This window comes from Panthera leo, chromosome A3 (assembly GCF_018350215.1).
Source record: "Panthera leo isolate Ple1 chromosome A3, P.leo_Ple1_pat1.1, whole genome shotgun sequence".
In the NCBI taxonomy this organism is placed as follows: domain Eukaryota; kingdom Metazoa; phylum Chordata; class Mammalia; order Carnivora; family Felidae; genus Panthera; species Panthera leo.
Window position 1 is genome coordinate 12,443,167 of NC_056681.1, and position 23,771 is coordinate 12,466,937.

Here is a 23,771-nt window from a genome sequence, read left to right on the forward strand (position 1 = left end):
GTAGCCAATGTCAGAATTTCATTCCTTTTTAAGGCCGAAGAATATTCCATTGTATGACTATTCCACATTTTGTCCATTCATCAACATGTTGGTGGATGTTTGGGTTGTTTTCACCTTTTGGCCACTGAATAAAGCTCCTGTGAGCATAGGTGGCAGAGTATCTGTTTGAGTCCCAACTTTTAGTTCTTTCAAGTATAGATATCTAAAAGTGTAATTCTGGATCATACTGTAAATCTGTTTAACTTTTTGAGGAACCGCCCAACTGTTTCGCACAAAGGCTGGGCTATTTTACACTCCGTCCAGGAAGGCCTGAGGTTTCCTCCACGACCTCGCTAATACTTGTTATTTTCTGTGGCCATTCTTAGGGTGTGAAGGGTGTCTCACTGTGGTTTTGACTTGCATTTCCCCAGTGATGAGTGATGCTGAGCACTGTTGCATCTAGTCCTTGGCCATTTTTCTGTCTTTTTCAGAGAAATGTCTATTCAGGTCCTTTTCCCATCTTTAAATTGAATTGTTTATACGTTCTGGGTATTAATTTTTTATCAGATATGTGGTCTGCACATGTTTTCTCCCATCTGTGGGTTGTCTTTACTTTCGATGCACGGACGTGTTCGGTTTCAGTGCAGTCCAGTTTATCTGCTTTTTCTTTTGTTGCCTGTGCTTTCCGTCTCATCCAAAAAGTCACTGCCACATCCAGTGTCCAGATACTTTCTTCCAAGAATTTTACGATTTTAGCTCTTACATTTAGGTCTTAGATCCATTTTGAGTTAATTTTTTGTGTTGTTTTTTTTTTTAATGTGGAAATCTGTTTTCTTTTTTTTTTTTATTAAAAAAATTTTTTTTAAATGTTTTTACTTATTTTTGAGAGACAGAAACAGAGCACAAGCCAGGGAGAGGCAGAGAGAGAGAGGGAGACAGAATCTGAAGCAGGCTCCAGGCTCTGAGCTGTGAGCACAGAGTCTGACACGGGGCTCATACTCACAGACCACGAAATCATGACCTGAGCCGAAGTCAGAAGCCCAACCACCTGAGCCACCCAGGTGCCCCCAGGAGATCTGTTTTCCTAAGCACCATTTGTTGAACATACTTCTAAAAATACAGGGTAGGGCTTTAAGTTTAAAACCTATTTAAAAGACAAAATTCAGCGGCGCCTGGGTGGCTCAGTTGGTTAAGCGTCCAATTCTTGGTCTCGGCTCAGGTCATGATCTCACTGTCATGAGATCCAGTCCCACGTTGGCTTCAGGCTCTGTGCTGGGTGTGGAGCCTGCTTAAGATTCTCTTTCTCCCTCCCCCTTCCCCTCCCAAGCTTGTGCGCGCTCTCAAGAATGAACGAACGAATGAATGGGTGACTTTATTTCAAACCAAACTTCTGTGGAGCTCTAGCCTTCCAAGGCGTCTTGCTTGAAGATTTCTGGCTGTAAGGATTCACTCATAAAAAGTCAGGCCCTCTTTCTGCTTAGGATTTGAGCAAGAAGAAAAGTATTTTTAGGTAAAAAAGCCACCAGAAATGCTGTGCAAATAGTTTTGAGTAGGCAGAGAGTGAAGTGGGAAGAGAAAGAATTGGAGTGTCAGGATTATATTCTTGATTGTATTAATGTTTTTTAACTTAGGGTTTCATTTCTTTTAGTTGTGGTTTGAAATCCTGATCCAATGTAGGTATAAGATCTATGTGATAAACATAGGGAAATGCACAACAGATACAATCCTGGATAGTCCTACGTTTTGCCTCTTCAGCAGTTTCAGCCACAAGTTCTTGTCCGAAAGTTCTAATCTTGGAAATAGGAAGAGTCTCAGTAATACGAAGGAAAATTCAGCTCTCTAGCCATGCCTTGGCGGGGGAGGGGGTGTTGGTATTACTGAGCTTATCTGGGTTCTCACGATCACTACCGCACATCTAGAATCTGTGTTGTCAGCTTGCACAGAGAAGATCTCTGCCCTGTCTCATCCCAGCTCTGGCCGGGGGACTGTACGTGAACCTTGTTAGAAAGATAGTCTCAGCCTTTGTTCAGCAGACTTCATTAGTTTGCACCTGCGTTTTTGCTGGCAGCAGGAAGTGCGAGGTTTTGTATGCAGTTTTGTAATTTGTTGCACTGCATCCTTGTTTTTAAAAAAGTGGATTTCCAGGGACTTTGTGTCCAAATAAGAAGCCTGCATACTTAAGTGGAGAGACTTCTAATTTGGACTTGCCATGTCCCTCACAGATCTGTCTGTATTCTGACTTTTTCCGAAAGGTAGCTTGCCAGTCCTCAAGGAAAGCTTTGGAAGTCCGTCCCTCTTTCTGAGCAGCTGTGGTGTGGCTGTGCCAGAGTCTATTAGGTGTGGATTGTTTATGGTGGATTTACGAGGTACAAGCTGACCCAGATTGTTTGTGTTTTGTTTTTTTTTTTTAAACCTTTTAAATTCACTGACACATGGCACACAAGCGGCCTTGCTCACCGGGTTAGTGCTCACTCCATACAGCTAAGGTTCAGTGCTTTTAAGGTTTATCAGAGCTGGGGTGTTGATGTTTTTTCATAAGAGTTCACTACTAAACGATTTTTCTTCCTTTAGGTGAATGGAAGAGAATCAGAAGAAGAAAATCTCAATAAATCTGAAATAAGTCAAGTGTTTGAGATTGCACTTAAACGGAACTTGCCTGTGAATTTTGAGGTGAGCTTGTTTTACATGTAGGACTCTGTTGGAAAACACTGTTGGCATTCATCATTGGAATTTTTTTTTCCCCTAAAAAACATTGGAATAATCATCACATACATGTGAACCTTCAGATTTAAGATTCAGACTTTATATTTAGCCAAAAAGCAATATCGATTCTCTTCTTTTAGGGGTCATTAATTTAGGGGCAGCCATGTCCCTCCACACAGTCCTTGGAAGGTCTCAGTAGGTCGGTCAAGCTCCTGGAATGGTTCTGAAGAATATTGTGTTTATGTTCTCATGTGTATTCCGGAGAGAGGATCCATTGTTTTCAGAAGACTCTATTACTCCCAAAATGTTAACCTCCCTAAGAGTCCCTAGAAATTGTACAGTGTAGTTGTTAAAAAGGACATCAGTTTTGGGGCACCTGGGTGGCTCAGTCCGTTACTTGGCCAACTTTTTGTTTCGGCTCAGGTCATGATAGCATGGCTTGTGAAATCGAGCCCCACATTAGGTTCTGTGCTGATGCTTGAGATTCTCTCTCTCTGCTCCTCCCCAGCTTGCACACACTCTCTCTCTCAAAATAAATATTTAAAAAAGAAAAAGACATCAGTTTCATCCTTGTGTAGCGTTTGCCCTCTAATTCACCACTCTAATAACTTCATTTGTTGTTAGAGACTTTATGGTCTAAAAATAATTAATAGGTTGTGAGTTCAAAATGAAAAATGAGATACATTTAGTATATGTTTCCTTCAAAGACCCAGTGAGTCCAGATAGACTAGGCAGGTATGGGAGGTTAAGTTTCCATTAATGGTCTGACATGGTGAATTCTTTGCAATTCCTTGTGATTTCCATGCTTGGTTATGCAAGGTTGTGTTTTACTATACAATGCAAAGTTCTTTGTCAATGCTTTGGTCTTTTAGAGTTACAAAGACTATATTTAGTTTTTCAAAATGCTTTATACTTGTACATTGTTTCTCTAAGCAAATGTAATGTGAGGTGGGGCATTTGCTTAAAACAATTCTAAGTGGTTCATAAATTTCTTTTGTCCTATTCTTAAGGCCTCCTTGAAGTTTATTATCCTGTAAAATAATTATGTAGCATTTTTGCAGTTACAAGTGATCCCCAAATTCATGCCTGGCCTTTATAACATATATACCTTCTCTTATTTATTTATTTTTTTTTAATTTTTTTTTTTTTTTTAAACGTTTATTTATTTTTGAGACAGAGAGAGACAGAGCATGAACGGGGGAGGGTCACAGAGAGAGGGAGACACAGAATCCGAAACAGGCTCCAAGCTCTGAGCTGTCAGCACAGAGCCCGACGCGGGGCTCGAACCCACGGACCGTGAGATCATGACCTGAGCCGAAGTCGGACGCTTAACCGACCGAGCCACCCAGGCGCCCCTACCTTCTCTTATTAATGTGCTAGTGCCCTACACTGGCTCCTGAATTCAGTCCTTAATCTGTCAGCTGCATGATGATGATTTCTGACTTCTACCTCGCAGTGCTTCCCGGCCTGCCATGGGACACACGTGGGATGGGAAGTTCCACTTGGATCATGGGGCCATCCTGCATCCCCTTACACCCATCCCTGCCTCACCCTGGCAGGCAGGACCGGGTTTATACTGTCCGCCTCCCTGAGCAGAGCCCCAGATGGATCTAGGGCTGTATCTTCTCACCTGGCTCTATACCCCTTCTAGCCCTTCCTCATCTGTTGGGAGTGGGGCTGGGGAGAAATGAGATACACAGAATAACAGGGCTGGTTGTTGAGTGGGAACTAGGTGGGAGCTTCGTTCCAAAAAGCCACAAGGTCTCCCTGGGTACCTGTTGCAGGAAAGGGAAGAAATACTCCTTTTTTCTTCCTGGTGAAGGATTAGTGAAGCATGAGAATGGATTTTTAGAGATTGTAGAAGGGGTGTCAAGATTGTTGGGGCGGGGGATGCCTAGCTTCGCAGGTCACCTCAGGATTACAGAGGTGACTTCTAGTGCCAGGACCCTGGTTCCCTGTGAAGCTTGCCACCTTTTCATGCTAGTCATTGCCTTGAGAGTCACAGAGCTTTCTGGATCCTTAGTGAAGGAATGCCACATCTGTGGGAATTGGAGACCAGATTGCTTCTGCCCCACTTCCACTCTGTTTAGATTTCAGACTTCTGTTCAGGAATATGTAACCTATACCCAGGAACAGTCAAGGAGTCACAGAAAAGAAATGGGAGTGCCCTCTGGTGGGTAAATATCTTACAAGGTAATTTAAGACCTTAACAGTGTGTGTTGGTGGCATGGAGTTTGTTAATGTGAGTACTTATGTTAAATAACTCCTATATCAAAGGTTCATATTGCTTCCATTGTTAGGTTGAGTAAGGGCTTTCATTTTTTCTTTCCCACAGTTCTGTCTCTTGCACTTGGAAGATTGCCTGGCACATAACGGATGCTCGGGAAATATTTATTGAATGAATGAATGAATGAACACTTACTTATTTTTTTTTTTGTAATTTTCAAAAAAATTTTGGAGAGAGTGAGTGTGTGCATACCCGAGGGGGAGAGGAAAGGGGGAGGGGGAGAGAGAGAATGAATGAATGAATGAATGAATGAATGAATGAGAATCTTAAGCTGGCTCCACACTCAGCATAGAACCCAATGTGGGACTCAATCCCATGACCTGGGATCAGCCAAAATCAAGAGTTGGGCACTCACCCGACTGAGCCACCCAGGTGCCCCAGAACAGTTGTTATTATTTATTTATTTTTTTTTACTAAGTTTTTAATAGTCAAACCTGTCACGTAGAAAACTGGGTTAGAAGTATTTAATAGGAGAAAAGAGGAGCTGTTCCTACAGTTCTTTAGGAAAAATGTATATAGCTTGACTTTTGATAAAATACATAGTTTTAGTTACAAAATGTGATGGTGTTGATTGATAAAGTCACTGGGAGGCAGTTGTGACCTCATCACACTAAATCCATTGGAGGTGAAGCTCCATGTTTAGATTGGTGGCATCATGATGTGATATGAGTAGCCGATGAAAATGGTTGCCCGAAGGGCCAGGGTGGGGCTGTGCCTCTGAAGCATTCATTTGAAGCTGGTGTGTTTGAAGCGAGATCCAGGCGGTGAGAGGTGGTGAGTGGGGGGCGACTGGGAGCTCTGTCAAGTCCATCTGCTGGTACAGGTGTCAGCTGGTCCCTCTCAGCAGACCCCTTCCTTTGGGGGGCAGTGAAGGCCATTCTCTGAGGGGCTGCTTGTCCTCACCTTGGGAGCACAGCACCGCTGTTTCTTGGGCTTACTTGGTTTTCCTAGCCACTTTTTGAATATTTTATTTTGAAAGACTTCAAACCTGTGGAAAAGTTGGAAGGACAGTGAATTTAGCCTTCACTTAGATTTTTTTAGTGATTAACAGTTTACGTTTGTTTTTTCTTTCTGTGAATATACATATTTTATTTTCTACCTGTTCTTGCTCTTGCTGCATCATTTGAGACCAAGTGGCAGATAGCATGATTCATAATATTTCAGCAAGTATCTTTTAGGGACAAGGACATTATCTTAAATAACCACAATCTAATCATCAAATATAGGAACTTGAGCATTGCTGTAGTTCTTACGTAACGTATGTCCTATATTCACATTTTGCCACCTGTCCCTGTCGTGTCCTTTACGGAAAGTGTTTTCTTCTTGTGGTACCCAGTGCGGGATCACACCCTGAGTCTAGTAGAGGCATCTCTTGGTTTCCCTTTCATCTGGAACAGTTCCTCAGCTCTCCCCTCCCCCCCTTTTTTTTTTGACAGTTTTAAAAGTTACTTTGTAGAATGCCCCTCAATTTGGTCTGATTGTTTCCTCATGATTAGTTTCAGGTTATGCATTTTTTTTGGGCAGGAAACCCACAGAAATGAGCATCACATGAAGGCATTTTACTGTGTTAGTGACACTTGTTTCCTTGGTTTACATCAGATGCTTCACCTTAGGAGACTTTCTCTTTGTAATTCATAATCTTCGAGGAGCCTCTTGAAGGTTGTTCCCTAAGAGACCTCCCCAATGAATCTAGTCATTGATCATTCTTCCTGGCATCAGGGACTACTATGGTGCATTTTCTGCATTTGCAGGCTGACATTCCACATGAAGAACCTTCCACGACATTAATTTATATTAGCGGAGGTCCGCTGCTGCTTTTTTATTCAAGATGTTCGTTATTGTCGTCAGTCATTAGGGAGTGTCCGGCTGGCTTAGTCGGTGGAGCGTGTGACTCTTGATCCTTGGAGCTTACATTTTAAAAAAAAGAAGGGGTGCCTGGGTGGCTCAGTTGGTTGAGCATCCGGCTCGATCTCGGCTCAGGTCATGATCTCAAGGTTCGTGAGGTCAAGCCCACGTGGGGCTCTGCTCTGACAGTACAGAGCCTGCTTGGGATTCTCTGTCTCTTCCTCTCTCTCTCTGCCCTTCCCTCACTTGTGTGCACGCGCGCTCTCTCTCTCACAAAAAATAAACATTTTTAAAAAGAAAAAAGAAAAGAAAGAAAACCATAGATCGCTGTTATCACCGTTCGTGTTGATACTCACATTGCCATTCAGCTGGCTCCTGTGTCCTTTGACGTTCTCCTATGGGATGTTATTGGAAGTGAGGGGTTAGCTTTTTTGAGGTGTAATTTTCATACAGTAGAATTCTCCCTACTCCGGCGTATGCTTTGATGTGTTTTGATGAATGTATATAGTTGTGTAAACAGCGCTGCAGTCACCACCTGAGACTTCTCTCACCGCAGAGCTGCCCTGACTCTCTTTGCAGCCCGTCCCTCTCCTCCGTCCTCGGCCTCAGACAACCGCTGGCCTCTTTCTGTCCCCACGGTTCTGCTCTTGTCACAACGTGACACAAGTGGAATTACAAAATGGAATTACTGCCTTTTGTCTGGCTGCTTTACCTTAACACAGGTCTTGAGTGTCCCTGTTGCACAGATCAGTAGTTTCTGTGTTTATTGCTCGAGGAGTTCCCAGTTGTGCGGACGCACCGCCCTGTTGAAGAACATTTGGGTTGCTTCTGGTTGTTGGTGACAATGAGTAGAGCTACCGTAAACACACATACACGTCTGTAGAGACGTGTTTTCGTGTCTCTTGAGTAAAAACTTGGGATTGAATTTGCTGGGTTGCACGATAAATCTGTGTCTTTAACTTTATAAGATGTCGTCAGACTGTTTCCGGAGGGGGGTATCGTCGTCCTGCCCCACGGCCGTGGGGGGTTGTCGTCGTCGTTCTGCGTCCCCTCCGACACTTGGTGTTGTCCGTTTACAAAGACTCGGTCCTTCTGTGCGGTAGCAATCGGTGGCGGTGCAGCTGGGGCTCCGTGCGGCCCGGTGATGCCGAGCGTCTTTGCCATCTGCGCGTCTCCCTTGGGGGAGCGTCTGTTCACACCTTCTGTCAGTTTTATTACTGAGTTTTTTACTTTTGAGTTTTGGGGGTTATCTACATATTCTGAATACAACCCTTTTATCGGATAGGTATTTTCCAAATACTTTTTCTCAGCACGTGACTTGTCTCGTATTTTTTAAACAGTACCTTCCAAACAGCAAAGAGATTTTAGCAAGGTCGCCTTTGCCTAATTTTTCTTTTACGTTTTGTCGTGGTTTTGTGCAACCTTAGCTACCTTTGCCTCACCCAAGGTCATACTCCTGTGTTTTCTTCTAGAAGTTTCGTCGTTTCAGCTCTTAAATTGAGGTTCATGATTCATTTTGAGTTACAGTTTTTCTGTGTGCTGTGAGGTGTTTTCTTCCTCTCCTGTTTGTGGGCCTCATCATCCCTGCACGCGTGCTCCTCACCACCCCTCTTCAGAGTCTGAGTGAACGTACTACCTTCTAGTGCAACAAAACGTTTTAGCTTTGAACTTGCCCCGCTCAAGCTTTGGTGCCAGTGGAAATGGAAATTCAAACAGAAATGGCCCCAGCTGTTCCTGCGAGGAGCCCTGGGTCCCTTCCACAGAGAGTGGCACGTGGGGACCAGCAAGGGGTGCCAGGCGTGCTGGTTGCTGCCGGAAGGAGAGTCCTCGCTTCGAGGCCTTGTGGGCAGGTAACTCTAGAAGATCCCTGTATGTACCTTCACTTCAGTCCGGCATCATAGGCTCTTCCTCTCCATTCCGCATTTCATACTTAGATCTCCTGCCATCGGTCTGGTGAAACAAGCTTCCTCTGCAGGCAGGCACGCATGTCTTCTGTGCACAGCCCGTTCGATTTTACCTCTGTACGAGCCCGAGACTCACCGCCTGGGTCCAGATCTGGAGGGCTCCCGTAACCTCCAGCCGTCCCTGTGCCCTTTTCACATTACCCACCCAGAAGAAGCTCTTTCTGATACAACTATAGCTTCATTTTCTTTGTTCTTGGACCTCACGTAAATAGAATGATATGATATGGATAGTTTGATGTTGAGTCTCATCTGCGTGTGTCAGTAGTTTTTTTCTATGTGGCATTTCACGGTGTGAATGTAAAATTGTGTTTATCCATTGTCCTGTTGGTGGACATGTGACTAGTTTCCACTTTAGGAACCATTGTGTATAAAATATAAAACTAAGTCTTCTTGTGTACATGTGCACCCAGAATTGCCAAGGCCCAGGGCAGGTGTTCAATAAAAATTGTCAAGCTGTTTCCCAAAGTGGTCATACAGTATATGCTCCCACAGCTGTTCTGTATCCTTGTGAACACTCGATACTCTCAGTTGCCTTGATTTTAGCCATTTGGGGGGTGTGGATATTATAGTATTGCATTGTGCTTTCAGTTTGCATTTCCTTGATGACAAACGGTGATCACTTTTTCACATGCTTATTGGCCACTTGGAGATCTTGTTTTGTAACGTGTGTGGTCAGGTGTTCTTTAATTGGGTAGTTGGTCTTTTTTATTGTTTACTTGAGGCGTTCTTTCAGTATTCTGGATATAAATCCTCTGTAGGGTACACATGTTGCAAATACTCTCTCCCCTTCTATGGGTTCCCTGTATTTTTTACACGTCATGTGTTGATGAGCAGTTTTGTTTTTGTTTTTGTTTTTGTTTTTGTTTTTATTTTTGTTTTTTGAGAGAGACAGAATACAAGCGGGGGAGGGCAGAGAGCGAGGGAGACACAGAGTGAAGCAGGCTCCAGGCTCCAAGCTGTCAGCACAGGACCTGACGCGGGGCTCAGACTCACGAGCGTGAGATCATGACCCGAGCCGAAGTTGGACACTCAACCGACTGAGCCACTCAGGCACCCCGTGACGAGCAGTTTTTAATTTCGAAGACCTTCAGTTTTGTTTTCCTTATGGCTGGTACCTTGTGCTTTCAAGAGCTCTTTGCTACTCTCATGGTCATGACTTGTTCTCCTGTTTACTTTGGAGAGCTCTGTAGTTTGAGCTTTCGCATTTAGGTCTGTGTTCCGGCTCCAGTTACCTGTTTGTGGTGGAGTTTGAGACTTGCTTCTCCCATGAGGATATCTAGTTGCTTTTTTTATTTAAAAGACTTTTGATGCGCTGTGGTGTGTTTGCCAGAAATCACGAGACCATATGTGTGCAGGTCTGTTTCTGCGTTCTGTTCTATTTTATTGATCTCTTTCTTTGCCCGTAAACAATACCGTGAGGGCACGGTTGCTGTAACTTAATGGGAAGTCTTGAAATCTGGTAGTGTGAGTCCTCTAACTTAGCTGTTCTTTTCAAGACCATCTGAGCTAATGTAAGCTGGAGTCAGTTTTTCTTTTCCCTCTGTGTGTTCCTGGAATAACTTTATACTTAGGTTTCTGTTCATATTCAATTTTAATGTTTCTCCCCCATCGTTGTGGACTTATTTTTTATATTTTAATATGTAAAACCAAAAGTCAAAACTATGCGCAAAGATACATTCAGCAGTATCACGCTGTCCCCTTTCTACCCCAATCCCTCCCACTTGCTGTAGGGAACTAATTCTGTTGGTTTCTGCTTTATCCATCCTGTGTTTCTTTTTGCAAAAATAAGTATATAAACACACGTGTGTGTCTGTTTACATATAAGTGTGTATATACAAATCTTTTCTTTAACACAAAAGTTAGGGTACTATATAAACTCTTTTGCAGTTTCTGCTTTTCTTACTGTGTACTGGAAATCCCTGCCAGTGCTTAGAAGTTTCTCGTTCTTTTCTGTGGCTGGATGCATAGCAGCCAGTATTTAATAAGCTCAGTCTTGGCTTGAGGCTCAGAGCAAATATTAAACTTGAACTCTTTATGTCGCAGTTATTTCTGGGCTTTGCTGGGACGGCTGCCTTCCTGCCATTTGCAGTGGGTCTCCCCAAACTCAGAGCAGTCTGTGACCTGGGGACACAGATGGGAGCCGTTGTGCTAGGAGGACGGGAGCAGAACTTGCTTCCCATTTCTTTGATGCTAACTGGGACTGATCAGACCCACGAATGTTCAGAAGTCTGGAAAATAACGAACAAGGGGAGAAGAGCATCCGGGGTTATCACTGTTTCCTTTTGCTGACGCGTGTGCTCCCTTCATTTCACGGGTCTTACCGAAACTCCCCTTGGCCGGTGTTTCCCGGGAGGTAGTGCGCTAAGCAGCGTGCCCTGCTGCTTGCAGGAGGTGTCTGTCGCGCTTTCACTCAGTCTTTCCCTCTAAACCAGGTTGCCCGGGAGAGTGGCCCCCCCCACATGAAGAGCTTCGTGACCAAGGTGTCAGTTGGGGAGTTTGTGGGAGAAGGTGAAGGGAAGAGCAAGAAGATTTCGAAGAAAAATGCTGCCATAGCTGTTCTTGAGGAGCTGAAGAAGTTGCCACCCCTGCCCACAGTCGAGCGAGTGAAGCCCAGAATCAAAAAGAAAACAAAATCCATAGTCAGGGTAAGAACCTTCCCGAACAAAGAGGGTATTTCCGTTGCCCACAGACGGCTGGGGGCTTCAGAAGGCTCACTAGGTGGCGGATCCTAGCGACAGCAGGTGGCCGCTGACGTGCCACCTGCCAGGCCGGGCGCCGGGGCCTCCTCGTGCAGCTCTCCCGGGAGCACTCCCTGTCAGGCAGACGCGACCCCGAGCCGGGGTGGGGTCGGCGGGGCCCCCGCAGGTGTGCGCACACGTCTGCGGATGAGGGTGTGACTACAGGAGTGCCCGTCTGCAGACAGGACGGCGAAGTCGTCCTCGCTCCACCTCACCGCTCCTGGCACTGGTGTGAGTGTGGAGGAAAGACGTCTGGGGACAGGCGGACGAGTGAGACGTTTCACCAAACACCACCTGATTCTTTGGGATTTTTTTAAGCCGTGTCAGTGGACCCGTCAGAAATTATACCCGCCCCCTCCTCCCCACCCAGAGAAGGGGCAGGAGTCCATTCGGGCATATTTAGGGATACTAGGGTCTGCTCTGTCACGACTGTCAATACGACTTGACCCTTGAACAGCACAGGGGTTAGGGTTGCCGACCGCCCCCCGCCCCCCCCCCCCCAACACACACGCGCGCGCGCACACACACACACACAGCGGGAGACCAGGGTTTAACTTTTTGACTCCCTAGGAGCATAACCACTAATAGCCTGTTGACCAGAAGTCTTACCAATAACATAAATGGTCGATTAACACATTTTATGTGTTGTATATTGTTATATACATATGTGTATTCTATGCTGTGTTTGCACAATAAAGTAAGCAGGAGAGAAGAACATTATTAAGGAAGTCGTGAGGAAGAGAAAATACATTGAGTATACTATACTATAGTGTATTTATCAAAAAGAAAGAAAAAGAAAAACCCGCTTGTGCATGGACCTGGCGGTTCAGACCCTTGCTGCTCAAGGGTCAGCTCTAGTTTGATGCTGTGTCAGGACCAGGACACAAAAGCGAGCACTCTGCTCACTGCTGCACTTTCTTTTCTGCTCTTCATATCCGCGTGAGTCTGTGGGTGAGGGTTCTGTGGCGCCGAAGGTGGCCACTGGGAAGGAACGGTGGGGTTCTTGGGTGTCAGCTTGGGGTTTTTTTTAATAGTTTTTGGATGTTGAGTCACTGTTAAGAAAGCTGGGGACCCATCTTTATAACAGACTTTCAGGGGAGTTTTAGGAATAGTGTTCTGTATTTCTTTTCTCCATTGTGAAGTTGTAATTTATTGTCAAAAAGCAGACATTACGATAGTTGTCTACTTGTAGTGAAATACTGATGTTGGTTTGCCAGGAAGACTTTTAAAAAAGTCAACCTCAGTGCAATCCTAGAAAGTCACTGAGCATCTTTTAACTTTAAAAAAGTTTTAAAAAGGTCTGATTAATTCGGGCCCTTAGATCAACATAAAAGGAATCTCTTGTCACGTCCCGATCTCTAAGTTGGCAAAGTCCTCTCTGCGACTAACATGGCACGTGGATTTTACATTAATTGTTCCTCAGCTACAGAGCAGCACAGACTATGGCCAGGGGATGAACCCGATCAGCAGGCTGGCCCAGATCCAGCAGGCGAAAAAGGAGAAGGAGCCGGAGTACATGCTCCTGACGGAGCGAGGCCTCCCACGCCGCAGAGAGTTTGTGATGCAGGTAGGTCGGCGTGGGTTATGGGCAGACTTCCTCTGACCACATCCCATCTCGGCTGGGCCAGGTCCAGCGGCTGGATGCTTCCCTGAGGAGGCTGGATGAGGAGCTCTGGTCCAGTGGGCCCTGCTCCCTGCCATCAGGCGTTATCAATAGTAAGACCGTGGTACTTGCAGTAATCTGATGCCTTAAAACATACTTGTGTGCGCACCACACGTGCTGCCGTATCAGCAGGTGGGAGCTTGGACATACCGCTGGAGTGTGTGAGTGCTGGGACTGTGGGATTGTGGGCGAACGCTTCTCTTCATTACATCTCCTTGAAGGTTTATATTATTCTTTTCAGAAGATAGATTTTACAAGTTATATCAGAGGATCTGTTCCTGTTCTCCTAATCCTTCTGTCAAATCTGGAGTCTAGGGTTGTTGGATCTTCCTTAGATTGGGATTACACTTCATTCAGATGGGTGCAGAGTGTTTCTCCTTATGCTCATTAAACAGTTATTCATATGGGCAGCTCACTTTGATCGTGATTTGAATTTAAGAGTGTTTTCTGGTGAAAAACCCAGTACTTAACTCTTGTGTAGCAGTTTACAACTTTGGAAGCACCGTCACTTAGCCTGCCCAGTCAGAAGGCCAGAAAAGTAATGGTCCTTCTGTGCTACCAAAGAAGATTGCAGCGTGCCAGGACAATCAGTCATTTGACCAAGATCAGTGCTGGTAGACAGCAAGGCCAGGATTCAACCCCCGAGCCCTTGTCGCTGGCCAGAGAAGGTTTCCTTGATTTCAGTTCTGTGATGTGGGGCTTTTGGTTCTGGTCTGTGCTCAAGACCAGCATGGAAGGGGATTGTAAGCAGTGGTATATGCTGGAATATGTGTAACAATCAGCTGTCTCAGGGGTGGGTGGCACAGTGGGAAGGGGGCCGGGCGCGTGTGCGTTTATGGATGTGTGTGTGTGTGTGTTACAAGTTTCACTGACAAAGGATGCGTAGCATACAGTTTACAAATAATATATAAAATACATGTTCTCTTGACTGTCAGTTTTATCCATCTGTAACTTAAGTGTAACTGTCGTCTTGAGTAGTATAAAGTCAGACTGCACACAAATGCTTCATAACTACTGTCCAGTTCAAGCAAAGAAGTTGCTCATGCTGCTGACAAAGGACTGTAGTCTTAGCGTGGGTATTGATTGTTTTGTTTACATAAACAAGATGAAAGTGAAACAACAAAGAAGTGTTGGAACTTCACTCGTTTTTAAACAATGAGTGACTTTATTGAATTGAGTAATTTTCAAAGATTGGACAGACGTCCCCAGTTTTTTGTGCTAGTTACAGTGCCACGGCTGCGGCCTTGACACGCTTTTAAGCTTAATTTGCATTATTAACCTTTTCTCCGCCTTGTAAGTCTGGAGTAGACAGCAAAACAACCGAGCGCTTGCTGCGTTGTATTCGCAGATCTTTGGTGTAAATACTCCCACCGTGGCACCTGGATCCCGGGGCTGGGAAGGGGAGCGTGCGGGAGCGCACCCCGGTGATATTTCCACCGAGCAGATGCCACGGATGCAGAGGACCTCAGAAGCACAGATATTTGTGAGATGTAGTCCCGTTAGGAAGTGACGACTTTCCAGTGTTCTTTAGCTCTGTTGGTCACAGTCGTTATAAGCTGCCGTGGTCTAGTGTGTCAGAGGGGCTGCCTTCACCGCGCGTCACAGGCCGCCGCAGGCCCGCTCCGGGGCACCGCTGTTAAGCGTCTAGCTTCTGACCGTTGCCGGGTTCTTTTGCCAGCACACCGATGCCTGACCAGTCTTTACTCTGAAGGCGTAAGCACTGGTCTGAGCCCTGACTTCGTCCTCATGCAGGTGAAGGTGGGAAACCATACCGCGGAAGGAACAGGCACCAATAAGAAGGTGGCCAAACGCAACGCAGCCGAGAACATGCTGGAGATCCTTGGTTTCAAAGTCCCACAGGCTCAGCCCACCAAACCAGCCCTCAAATCAGAGGAGAAGGTGACTGCTCGGGGCTGTGTCCTTGCTCTCTAATTGCAAGATGACCTCCTCGCCTCATCCTAGGGGACTCTGGCACCTCCAGGGCCAAGCTTCAGGGCAAGGCTTCCTCCTCCTGGCAGTAAAACAGCCCTGCTGAGCAGCGTCTTATCCATTTGGACCATTATAATGTGGTCAGAAGGGGAGTTGCATGTCCATGGCTCCAAGCGTGGCTCTGGGTTAAGTCGTTCTTGTTTCCGTATCTTTGTGGTCGGGACGCTTTGCTGGAGGGCAGCTTGCTCTTTCCATTTGTAGGATGCTAGGCGACTGGGCTTGAAGTTAACACGTCTAGTTCTGTCGTCGTGCTCTCATAGTGAGGCCTGCAGGAACGAGTTATCAACCTTAGGCTTCTGCTAGTTGGGGAGCAGCAGGCTTTGGGTTTTCTGGGACACCGGCACAGTGTGATTTATGGAACTAAATCCACAGTTTAGATTCGGGATTTCTTTTTCTTTATGAATCTAACACTAGATAAAAATCTTCAAGATTGGTAAGCGGTACCTTCAAGCAAGTTCTTGACTGAGCTTGTTTCCACGGAGAGGTCCCAGGACGGATTCACTCCCTGTGCCTGCCGTGTCCCCAGTGGGACACGGCATCTGCTCTGGCTGCAGACACTCGTCAGAGAATCTGCATAGATCCTGGACTTGGTGTTTGGGTGTTTCGTTCCAAAATCTGGTAGAGCATTCACAGCACCCTTAACCTTCTCAAAAAGGAGACCCGTGTTTGAGAAAATTTTCATCTCGTAACATTTGCCCTCCCCCCCCCCCCCCCCCCCTTATCGTTGGAAATACCCCTTCTCTTTTAACTGGATGTTAGTTACACAGAGAGTCTAAGAGCTGCTTCCCCACCGTGGGCTCTACCAGTGTAGCGTCCCCGGCTCCCTCTGGTTAAACGCTCCCCTGTCTTCCTGTGAGTGCAGAGTTCAGTACCTGGTTCCGTGTGCCTGTTGGCATCTCTTCAAGGACAGGCTGTGTGGGCCGGAGTGTCGCTGGGTGAGGGCAGGAGGCTGCCAGGGCGGCGGCGCGGGGGTAAGGCTTTCTGCCGATCACCTCTTCATATTGCAAAATGTTACAAACTACAGGTCAATGCTGGTTGGAGCTTGTTTAATTTTAGACAGTAGGAACTAATTTTGCAAGAGTTTGATTTATGCTCATGGCCTTTTTTGTTTTTTTGTTTTTTTGTTTTTTTTTTTTTTTTAAGACACCAGTAAAAAAACCAGGGGATGGAAGAAAAGTAACCTTTTTTGAACCTGGCTCTGGGGATGAAAATGGGACTAGTAAGTGTGTTGTTAATATTGTCCTGATCTGAACTTGATTCTGGGATTTGTGTAGCTCCCGGAATGACGAGCAGTGTTGAGCTTTGTGTCATCCCCGTGCCGCTGTGTGCACCGAGGGAGGGCCAGCGGGTTGGAAAGTGTTTTCCCGGCGGCGTGTGTGGCCTTGTGTTGACCCGTCTGCATGTCCCTCCCTAGGCAATAAAGAGGATGAGTTTAGGATGCCTTATCTTAGCCATCAGCAGCTGCCCGCTGGGATTCTTCCCATGGTGCCCGAGGTTGCCCAGGCCGTAGGAGTCAGTCAAGGACACCACACCAAAGATTTCACCAGGGCAGCTCCGAATCCTGCCAAGGCCACGGTAACTGCCATGATAGCCCGTGAATTGTTATATGGGGGCACCTCGCCCACAGCCGAGACCATTTTAAAGAATAACATCTCTTCAGGCCACGTACCCCACGGACCTCTCACAAGACCCTCTGAGCAGCTGGACTATCTTTCCAGAGTCCAGGGATTCCAGGTAACTGTTAGACCTGAGCCGTGTGGTCCAGACATCAGCGTCGTCCTCTTTTTTGGGGGGTTTCTCTCAGGAGATGAGCCTCGTACCTTGTTTATTATTATTAAATCAAGGTCTTTATATAGGGGAAGGGGTGGTGGAGGGCACATGGTACCTGGGTGGTCCTGAGAAGGTCGGGGAGGTAAGGAAAGTCCCACAGGCCTGTACGGTGTAGAGTAACCTTGTCCTTTGGTAATCAAATTGTAAAAAATCCAAGCCAACCGTAACAAAGCTGCTAATCTTCGTGGTGGTTCTAGCAAGCACGGATTCATTGTGCTGGCCCTTTCTGCCTAGTAGAGAAGGGCGCGGCTTCTTTCAGACTGGGGTCTCTGGGCGGACATCTGGGTTCCTGGAAGATTTCGGAAGCTGGGGCCCTGGTGCTTGCGGCCCTTGGTGCCCCCAGCAGCAGGCCCCCCGGCGGCCTCTTGCCGACTGAGCGGGAGTTGGTGGAGCCTCGTCAGGTTGAGGGCAGGAGGAAAGAGGTGTCCCCGCCTGTTTGCTGGGCCCCGTTCGTATTCGCCGCCTCCCTACCCGGCCTCAGTTTCCTTCTCCCCTCAGGTGGAATACAAAGACTTCCCCAAAAACAACAAGAACGAATTTGTATCTCTTATCAATTGCTCCTCTCAGCCACCTCTGATCAGCCACGGGATTGGAAAGGATGTGGAATCCTGCCAGGACATGGTATGTTACCCAGTGGTCCTGGCTCCTGCCTGTTGCCGGCCTGGGGAAGATAGGAAAAGGGCTCTCCCATAGCCTTTGGTGGTTTTATAGGTTTCGTCTTTTGAAGCCCTCTTCCTTAGTTTATTGGATTGATTGCTCATCGTGTTTATCAGAATTCATCAGGTTTAGATACCCCTTCCCCTTCCCTTGCCTGTGCTGACCTGGGGGGTGGACTTGGATCCTGGAACGCCTGCCTCCACATGCTGTATCCGTTCGTCTCCTTCCAGAACACAGAACCCCAGCCAGGCCCAAGTTCGGGCAGCTGTAGAAAGCCCCTTATTGTGGTCTGCTGTTCAGGTGAAACTCCTGTTCCGAGAAATACTAAAACTGAGAAATGGCATTGATTAATCGGAGTAAACTGTGGTATATCCACCTGATGGAGTGTAAGGCATCGGTCAGAGTAATGTCAAAGAAGGAAACGTGATAGGTTTTTGTTTTAAAGCAGGACACAGAATTTGTAGTCTGGTTACCACAAGGTTAAAAACGCTGAAAGAAAATCTAATAAAATTAACAGAGGTTGTGATTCAATGAGGTAAACATGGATCGTTTATTTTTTAATTTGTATTTTAAGTTAAAAATTCAAATGTTAAGGGAAAGTGTGATTTGGGGGGGGGGCTCCCTGTTTGGACCCTCACGGGCAGTGGCCGCACCTTGACTCTCCCTTTCGTCCCTGCCAGGCCGCACTGAACATTTTAAAGTTGCTGTCTGAGTTGGACCAACAAAGTACAGAGATGCCAAGAACAGGAAATGGCCCAGTGTCTGTGTGAGTGAGCCCGTTCACAGAAAGGCAGCTCTTTTCGTCATTTGCATTCAATTCAGACCGTCAGCTCAACTCAGTAGTGAAACTCACCTCAGTCCCTTTTCTGTCCCTTTCTTTCTCCCGAGGGGTTTCTAAGTAGTGGGCAGAGCGTGCAGTTTTTTTAAATTTTGAATAGGTAATACATTCACGTGGTTCAAAAATCAAAATTATTTTCAAAGGTGCACAGTGATCAGTCTTGCCCTCCTCGCAGTCCCCACCCACCTCATCCTCCCTCCCCTCCCACCCAGAGATCTTTTTTTTTCTTCCAAGGTTTTATTTATAACATACAGTGTGATATTCCTTTCAGGAGTAGAATTCAGTGATTCATCACTTACATACAACACCCAGTGCTCATCAGAACAAGCACCCTCCTTAATGCCCGTCACCCATCTAGCCCATCCCCCATCCACCTCCCCTCCAGCAGCCTCCCATTTGTTCTCTCGTTAAGAGCCAGAGGTCACATTTTTATTAGTTTATGTCTCTTTCATATGTGTTTCTTTATGCAAATATCATCCTGTGCTGCTTCATTATTTCTTCTGTCCCAGAGCTACTGTACTACACATGCATTCTCCTTAGTGTATTTTCACTTGGTGGTAACATCCTGACAAAACTTGAACCCCATTATCATAAACTGGGGCCTGTGCTATTGGACTTCAGTGTCGGCTAATTTCTTTTCATTTGTAACATGGGCTTCTTAATTCCCTTAAATTTCAAAACTGGCATCATTTTTTCATTTTTCTTTTTCCTTGAAGGTGTGGAAGGTGCTGAACCTTTTCTGGCCACGAACCGTTGTAAAACCCCAACATATATACTGAAAATACTGAAACTGCTTTGAGAATTTGGAATTTCTGATACCTCCAGTGGGCTGAGACACGTGCTGGGTAAAGAAGCAGAGGCGGCAGTGGTGACGAAGGCGGGGACGCAAGGAGGCAGTGTGGCTGCGGGTGCGCGGTGTTTTGTGCCACACGCAGGCAGCTGCTTGCTGAGGGGTGCTGCGAGGCCTGCCAAGCGGCCCTGGCTTGACCGGGAAACCAGCAGGCCCCGGCCCCTGGCACCTCGGTGCTCGGCTGTCGTCACCCTTTGGGCCGTGTTAAGGACACAGGAGAGAGCGCGCGCAACCTTTCTCAGACTGGCTCACGCAGACGCTTGGGACAAACCCTGGACACCCACGCCGGGGACAGGGGCCTTAGACCAGCCCCAGAGAAAATCAAATGCTTCCTACTCAGCGTCAACCATTCTAGTGTGCTACGGCCCCACCTCCGTGGTGCCCACACCGTCCCCACTGCTTTCTCTTCCAACAGATACGTACTCTTAAGTTTTCTTATTTTCTTTTGATTGAAATGACACTATATAAATTTTCATTTGAGAGTTTCTCAATTGTATCTAGTTACATAGCACAGTTTAGAAACTTGTCCGAGACTGACCCTACTGGAAATCTAATCAGCAGAGATCATATCCGTGTGTATGTGGTTCCACATTCTTACTTTGTCAGACTGAGCCAGGACCGTTGCAGCGATGCGGACGGTGTGCCCTCTGGTTCAGCTGCAACGGTCCTGGACTTGTCAGCATCCTGGATGAAGTCTCCCATGGTTGTATAAATTGGACAGTTTAGGAGTTTTAAACTTTAATGATCATTTGGTTCCTTTTCTATTTTATTTTTGTTAATGCAACAGGACTTAAATGAATTTTGGTCTTTGTTTTAAAGATTATTAAAAAAAAAATTGTGTGTCTATACATACGGCTCTTGAGGACACGTGGCTTTCACACTACAGGATATGGTCTCCGTGTAGTACGTCTAAACCCGCAGATGGATTTTCCTGGAGTGCTTTGTACCGCTGTTACATCTCCATGTAGGGCGGCAGAGAGTGTGGCCTGTGTTGAGCTCCGAAACTGTTGCTTTTGATGTTGTGTTACTGCGCACAGAAGCGTGTGCGGTAAGGTCCTGCATATGGTCCAGATGAAAAGCACCGTAGTCTTGCGAGTTAAGTACTGCTTTTGTTCGATTCATTGTTTATGCTGGAATTTTATCTCCCCATGGAATGTAAGTAAAACATAGTGTTTGTCACCAATAAATGGTAATACTAAATTTTTTTTGTTAATTTATTCTCAGATGCCACTACTGCTAGGTAGGTCCCCTCCCAACCTACCTCCTACCCTTTTTTTTTTAAAGGAAAAAACAAAACAAAACTTTGTAATGCTTGTGATTCTGTTTGGGCAAAATTCTGAAGATCTGAAATGACTTTATATCAAACCATTGATCAATAAACAGCTACTAATGAATTTTTGGTCCTTTCGAGCAGTATCTAAAGAAGTGAGGGAAGATGTGAGGGTGTGGAAGCGAGGCGTGTGGGCAGCCAGGTGAGGGGACGGGCCTCTCCTCTCCGACCGGACACTGTCACCCGAAGAAACGAGCCAGAAGAGGAGACTTCTCGACACTGTGAGTCTCACTTCCTGCCGGTGCACTCACACTCGGAGGACGGTGAGGCACTCGCTGCGTTCAAGCCTGGCTGAGGAGCGGGCCGGCAGCTTTCTGTTTAATTTTAGAAGATGCTCATGGAGGTGGTTCGCTGTAAAAACCAGCCCGTGGGTGGGACCGCCAGGATGTGAGTGGTCAGAAGGTTCTGGAAGAGTGCTCAGACACAGAAGGGGATTTGACGTCGCAGGGAGAAAGCAGGGAGAGTTTCTCAATTGTATCTAGTTACATAGCACAGTTTAGAAATTTGTCCGAGACTGACCCTGTTGGAAATCTAATCAGCAGAGATCATATCCGTGTGTATGTGGTTCCACGTTCTTACTTTGTCAGACTGAGCCAGGACCGTTGCAGCGATGCGGACGGTGTGCCCTGTGGTTCAGCTGCAACGGTCCTTTCCCTGGTCCCCTGGTCCTGCAATTTTCCTTTCCTTAGTCCTGGAGTCAGCCATTTCTCCAAGGAGCTCTGGTCCCTTTTAGTGATGACCACATCTGAAAAAATAAGGTCGGGGGCGGGGGGGCGCTTGGCTGGCTCAGTCAGTAGAGCACGAAACTCTTCATCTAGGGGTTGTGAATTTGAGCCCCCCACCCCACTGGGTGTAGAGATTAAAAAACATGGAAAGAAGCCACCGAGGTCTGGGTGTGCTTGGAGCGCTCACTGCTACTAGGATGTTTCCTAGGCCTTCCGAGCAGACCTCTAGGGAACAGACCCATGTATGTGCGTGCATGTGTGTGTGTCTAGTGTAAACACGCTCATCTTTTCTTATTTTTTAAATGTTGGCTTTTGAGAGAGAGCGCGCGCGCATGAGTGTGAGCGGGGGAGGGGCAGAGAGTGAGGGAGACAGAATCCGAAGCAGGCTCCAGGCTCCGAGCTGTCAGCACAGAGTCCAACATGGGGCTCGAACTCACGAACTGTGAGATCATGACCTGAGCCGAAGTCGGATGCTTAACCCGACTGAGCCATGCAGGTGCCCCCCCACACTCCTATTTTTGTCTGTGATGTATTTAGAAGTCTTGATTTATACTGATAGCACCCGGGGGTTCTTCATAGCTCTCTTCTGTCTTTAGTACCTTCTCCAATATTGAAATTGTAGCCAGTCTCCCGGCCTTGCCAGCCTCTTCTGCCCAGTGTTCCTGTGTGTCTGTTGGGGGTGTGTGGCCTCTGCCCAGCACCCCTCTCCCCCCTGCCTGACAGTATGCCCACTGGCGACCTCCAGCTGCAAAACGAAGATGGGAGGAGCAGGATGGTACAACCTTCGAAGAAATTCACAACTTCCAGTTGGCTGTGTGAGTGGCCCTCACTCCCAAAACTCCAGGAAGGGGAAGTTTCCCCTTTATATCGGGGATGTTGTAAGGATTTCCAGGTTTCTTTGACAGGAGGTTTTTCAAAGGTGATACATCTCTGGCTGTTTTAGGAGGCCCTTGAATGTTCTTCAATAGTGAGCTCTCTGGGAAGGCCCTGTAGCTGTCCTCTGCTACAGAGGACCCCCTGCAGCACCTCTACGCGTGTCAGCAGGCTCTGAGAGAGCCACCTGGGAATGGAGTATGTGCTGTGTTTCACGCCGATATGATCTCTAAGAGTTACAAGGTTAGAGCCAAACGAGGTGCTTCTGCCCTTGGGACAATACATGCACTCTGTTTCCAGACTGCAGGCACGAAAGGGGATTGGAATGCTCCTGAGAGGTCTGAAATCCTCAAAGGTGCTGTGGGTCAGTCACGAGAAGACTGAGGGTCTTAGGATTTGTGGGGCATTGGTCCTCAGAGGGGAGTGGCTTTTGTGGTCCTTGGGACAGACACACTTGGGTCTTGGTCACCCACAGTGGGTACACAGATGTCCTGTCAGGACTTTGGAAAGTTCCTCTTATTACAGGGAGATTTTAATGAGTAAAGAGGATTTCCGCAGAGCTGGTGGTTTTGTTACTGGTTTTCAAAGGCCTTCTTGAGCCACAGGAATGGGACCTATGGCTCTTAGAAAAACATGTCACTTGAGTCTAGATTTCCTTCCCCTGCTCCCCAAGCTCACGTGTGAAGCTTTGCAGGGCGAACACCCAGTGACAGCTTCCTTGGCCCAGATCCCAAGGTTATTAGAGATGGGACCTGTGACTGATGCGGCCCATGGGAAGGGAATCCGCATTCCCTAGAAGCAGCAGGCTGCTTGCCTTACAGGAGCTATGAGCTCAGTAGAACAGGACCAGGAGATAAACCTGAGGACAGAGATGTAGAGCTTTGTTTGCTTGCATGGGATTTAACGTTAGAAACTTCCACCACTGCTTATCTCTGCTTTTCGTGCTTAAATGTCTGTGTGCCCTTAAAAACAGACCAATATTTGAAATCTCCAAATCCGTAAATAATGGATTTGTCAAGCACTTAAGCACTGCTGGATTGGCAGGGAGGGGTTAGCCAGTTTTCTTCAATCTGTCTTTTAAAAAATGCGGATTCTTAGAAGAGGCAATGGCCATTTTCTTGGAACCTCAAAGTGTTTATTGAAGTAATCGCTACACCCAGTGTGGGGCTTGAACTCACGACCCCAAGATCAAGAGTCCCATATCTTCCAACTGAGCCACCCAGGCGCCTCTCAAGTTTGATTTTTGAAAAATATTTCTGGGGCGCCTGGGTGGCTCAATCAGTTAAGCATCTGACTCTTGATTTCAGATCATGATTTCATGGTTCGTGAGATGGATGGAGCCCCAACAATCCTGTCGGGCTCTCTGCCCTGACAGCGCAGAGCCTGCTTGGGATTCTTTCTCTCTCGGTCCCTCCCCAACTTGCACTCTCAAAATACTTAAAAAATATATAAAAATATTGCCTTTGGGGACACCTGGCAGGCTCCGTGTGTGACTCTTGA

The 23,771-nt window shown here is 46.7% G+C and overlaps 1 protein-coding gene across 8 annotated transcripts in view; it reads left to right on the top strand.

Annotated features, from left to right (window-relative positions):
- STAU1 (staufen double-stranded RNA binding protein 1) overlaps positions 1-19,655 on the top strand; it is a 53,447-nt gene extending 33,792 nt beyond the window's left edge. For 7 of the 8 annotated variants that reach the window (XM_042930719.1, XM_042930718.1, XM_042930724.1 and 4 more), the window contains 9 exons: positions 2,551-2,649; positions 11,211-11,423; positions 12,940-13,083; positions 14,932-15,078; positions 16,312-16,387; positions 16,583-16,902; positions 17,497-17,619; positions 18,336-18,421; positions 19,210-19,655. In XM_042930719.1, the coding sequence (XP_042786653.1) occupies positions 2,551-2,649; positions 11,211-11,423; positions 12,940-13,083; positions 14,932-15,078; positions 16,312-16,387; positions 16,583-16,902; positions 17,497-17,619; positions 18,336-18,421; positions 19,210-19,225 (1,224 nt within the window). In that variant the 3' untranslated portion in view covers positions 19,226-19,655. Of the gene's footprint in view, positions 1-2,550; positions 2,650-11,210; positions 11,424-12,939; positions 13,084-14,931; positions 15,079-16,311; positions 16,388-16,582; positions 16,903-17,496; positions 17,620-18,335; positions 18,422-19,209 lie in introns of those variants that run through there. The other variant, XM_042930722.1, reaches the window with a different exon arrangement.
- The last annotated feature ends 4,116 nt before the right edge of the window (positions 19,656-23,771 follow it).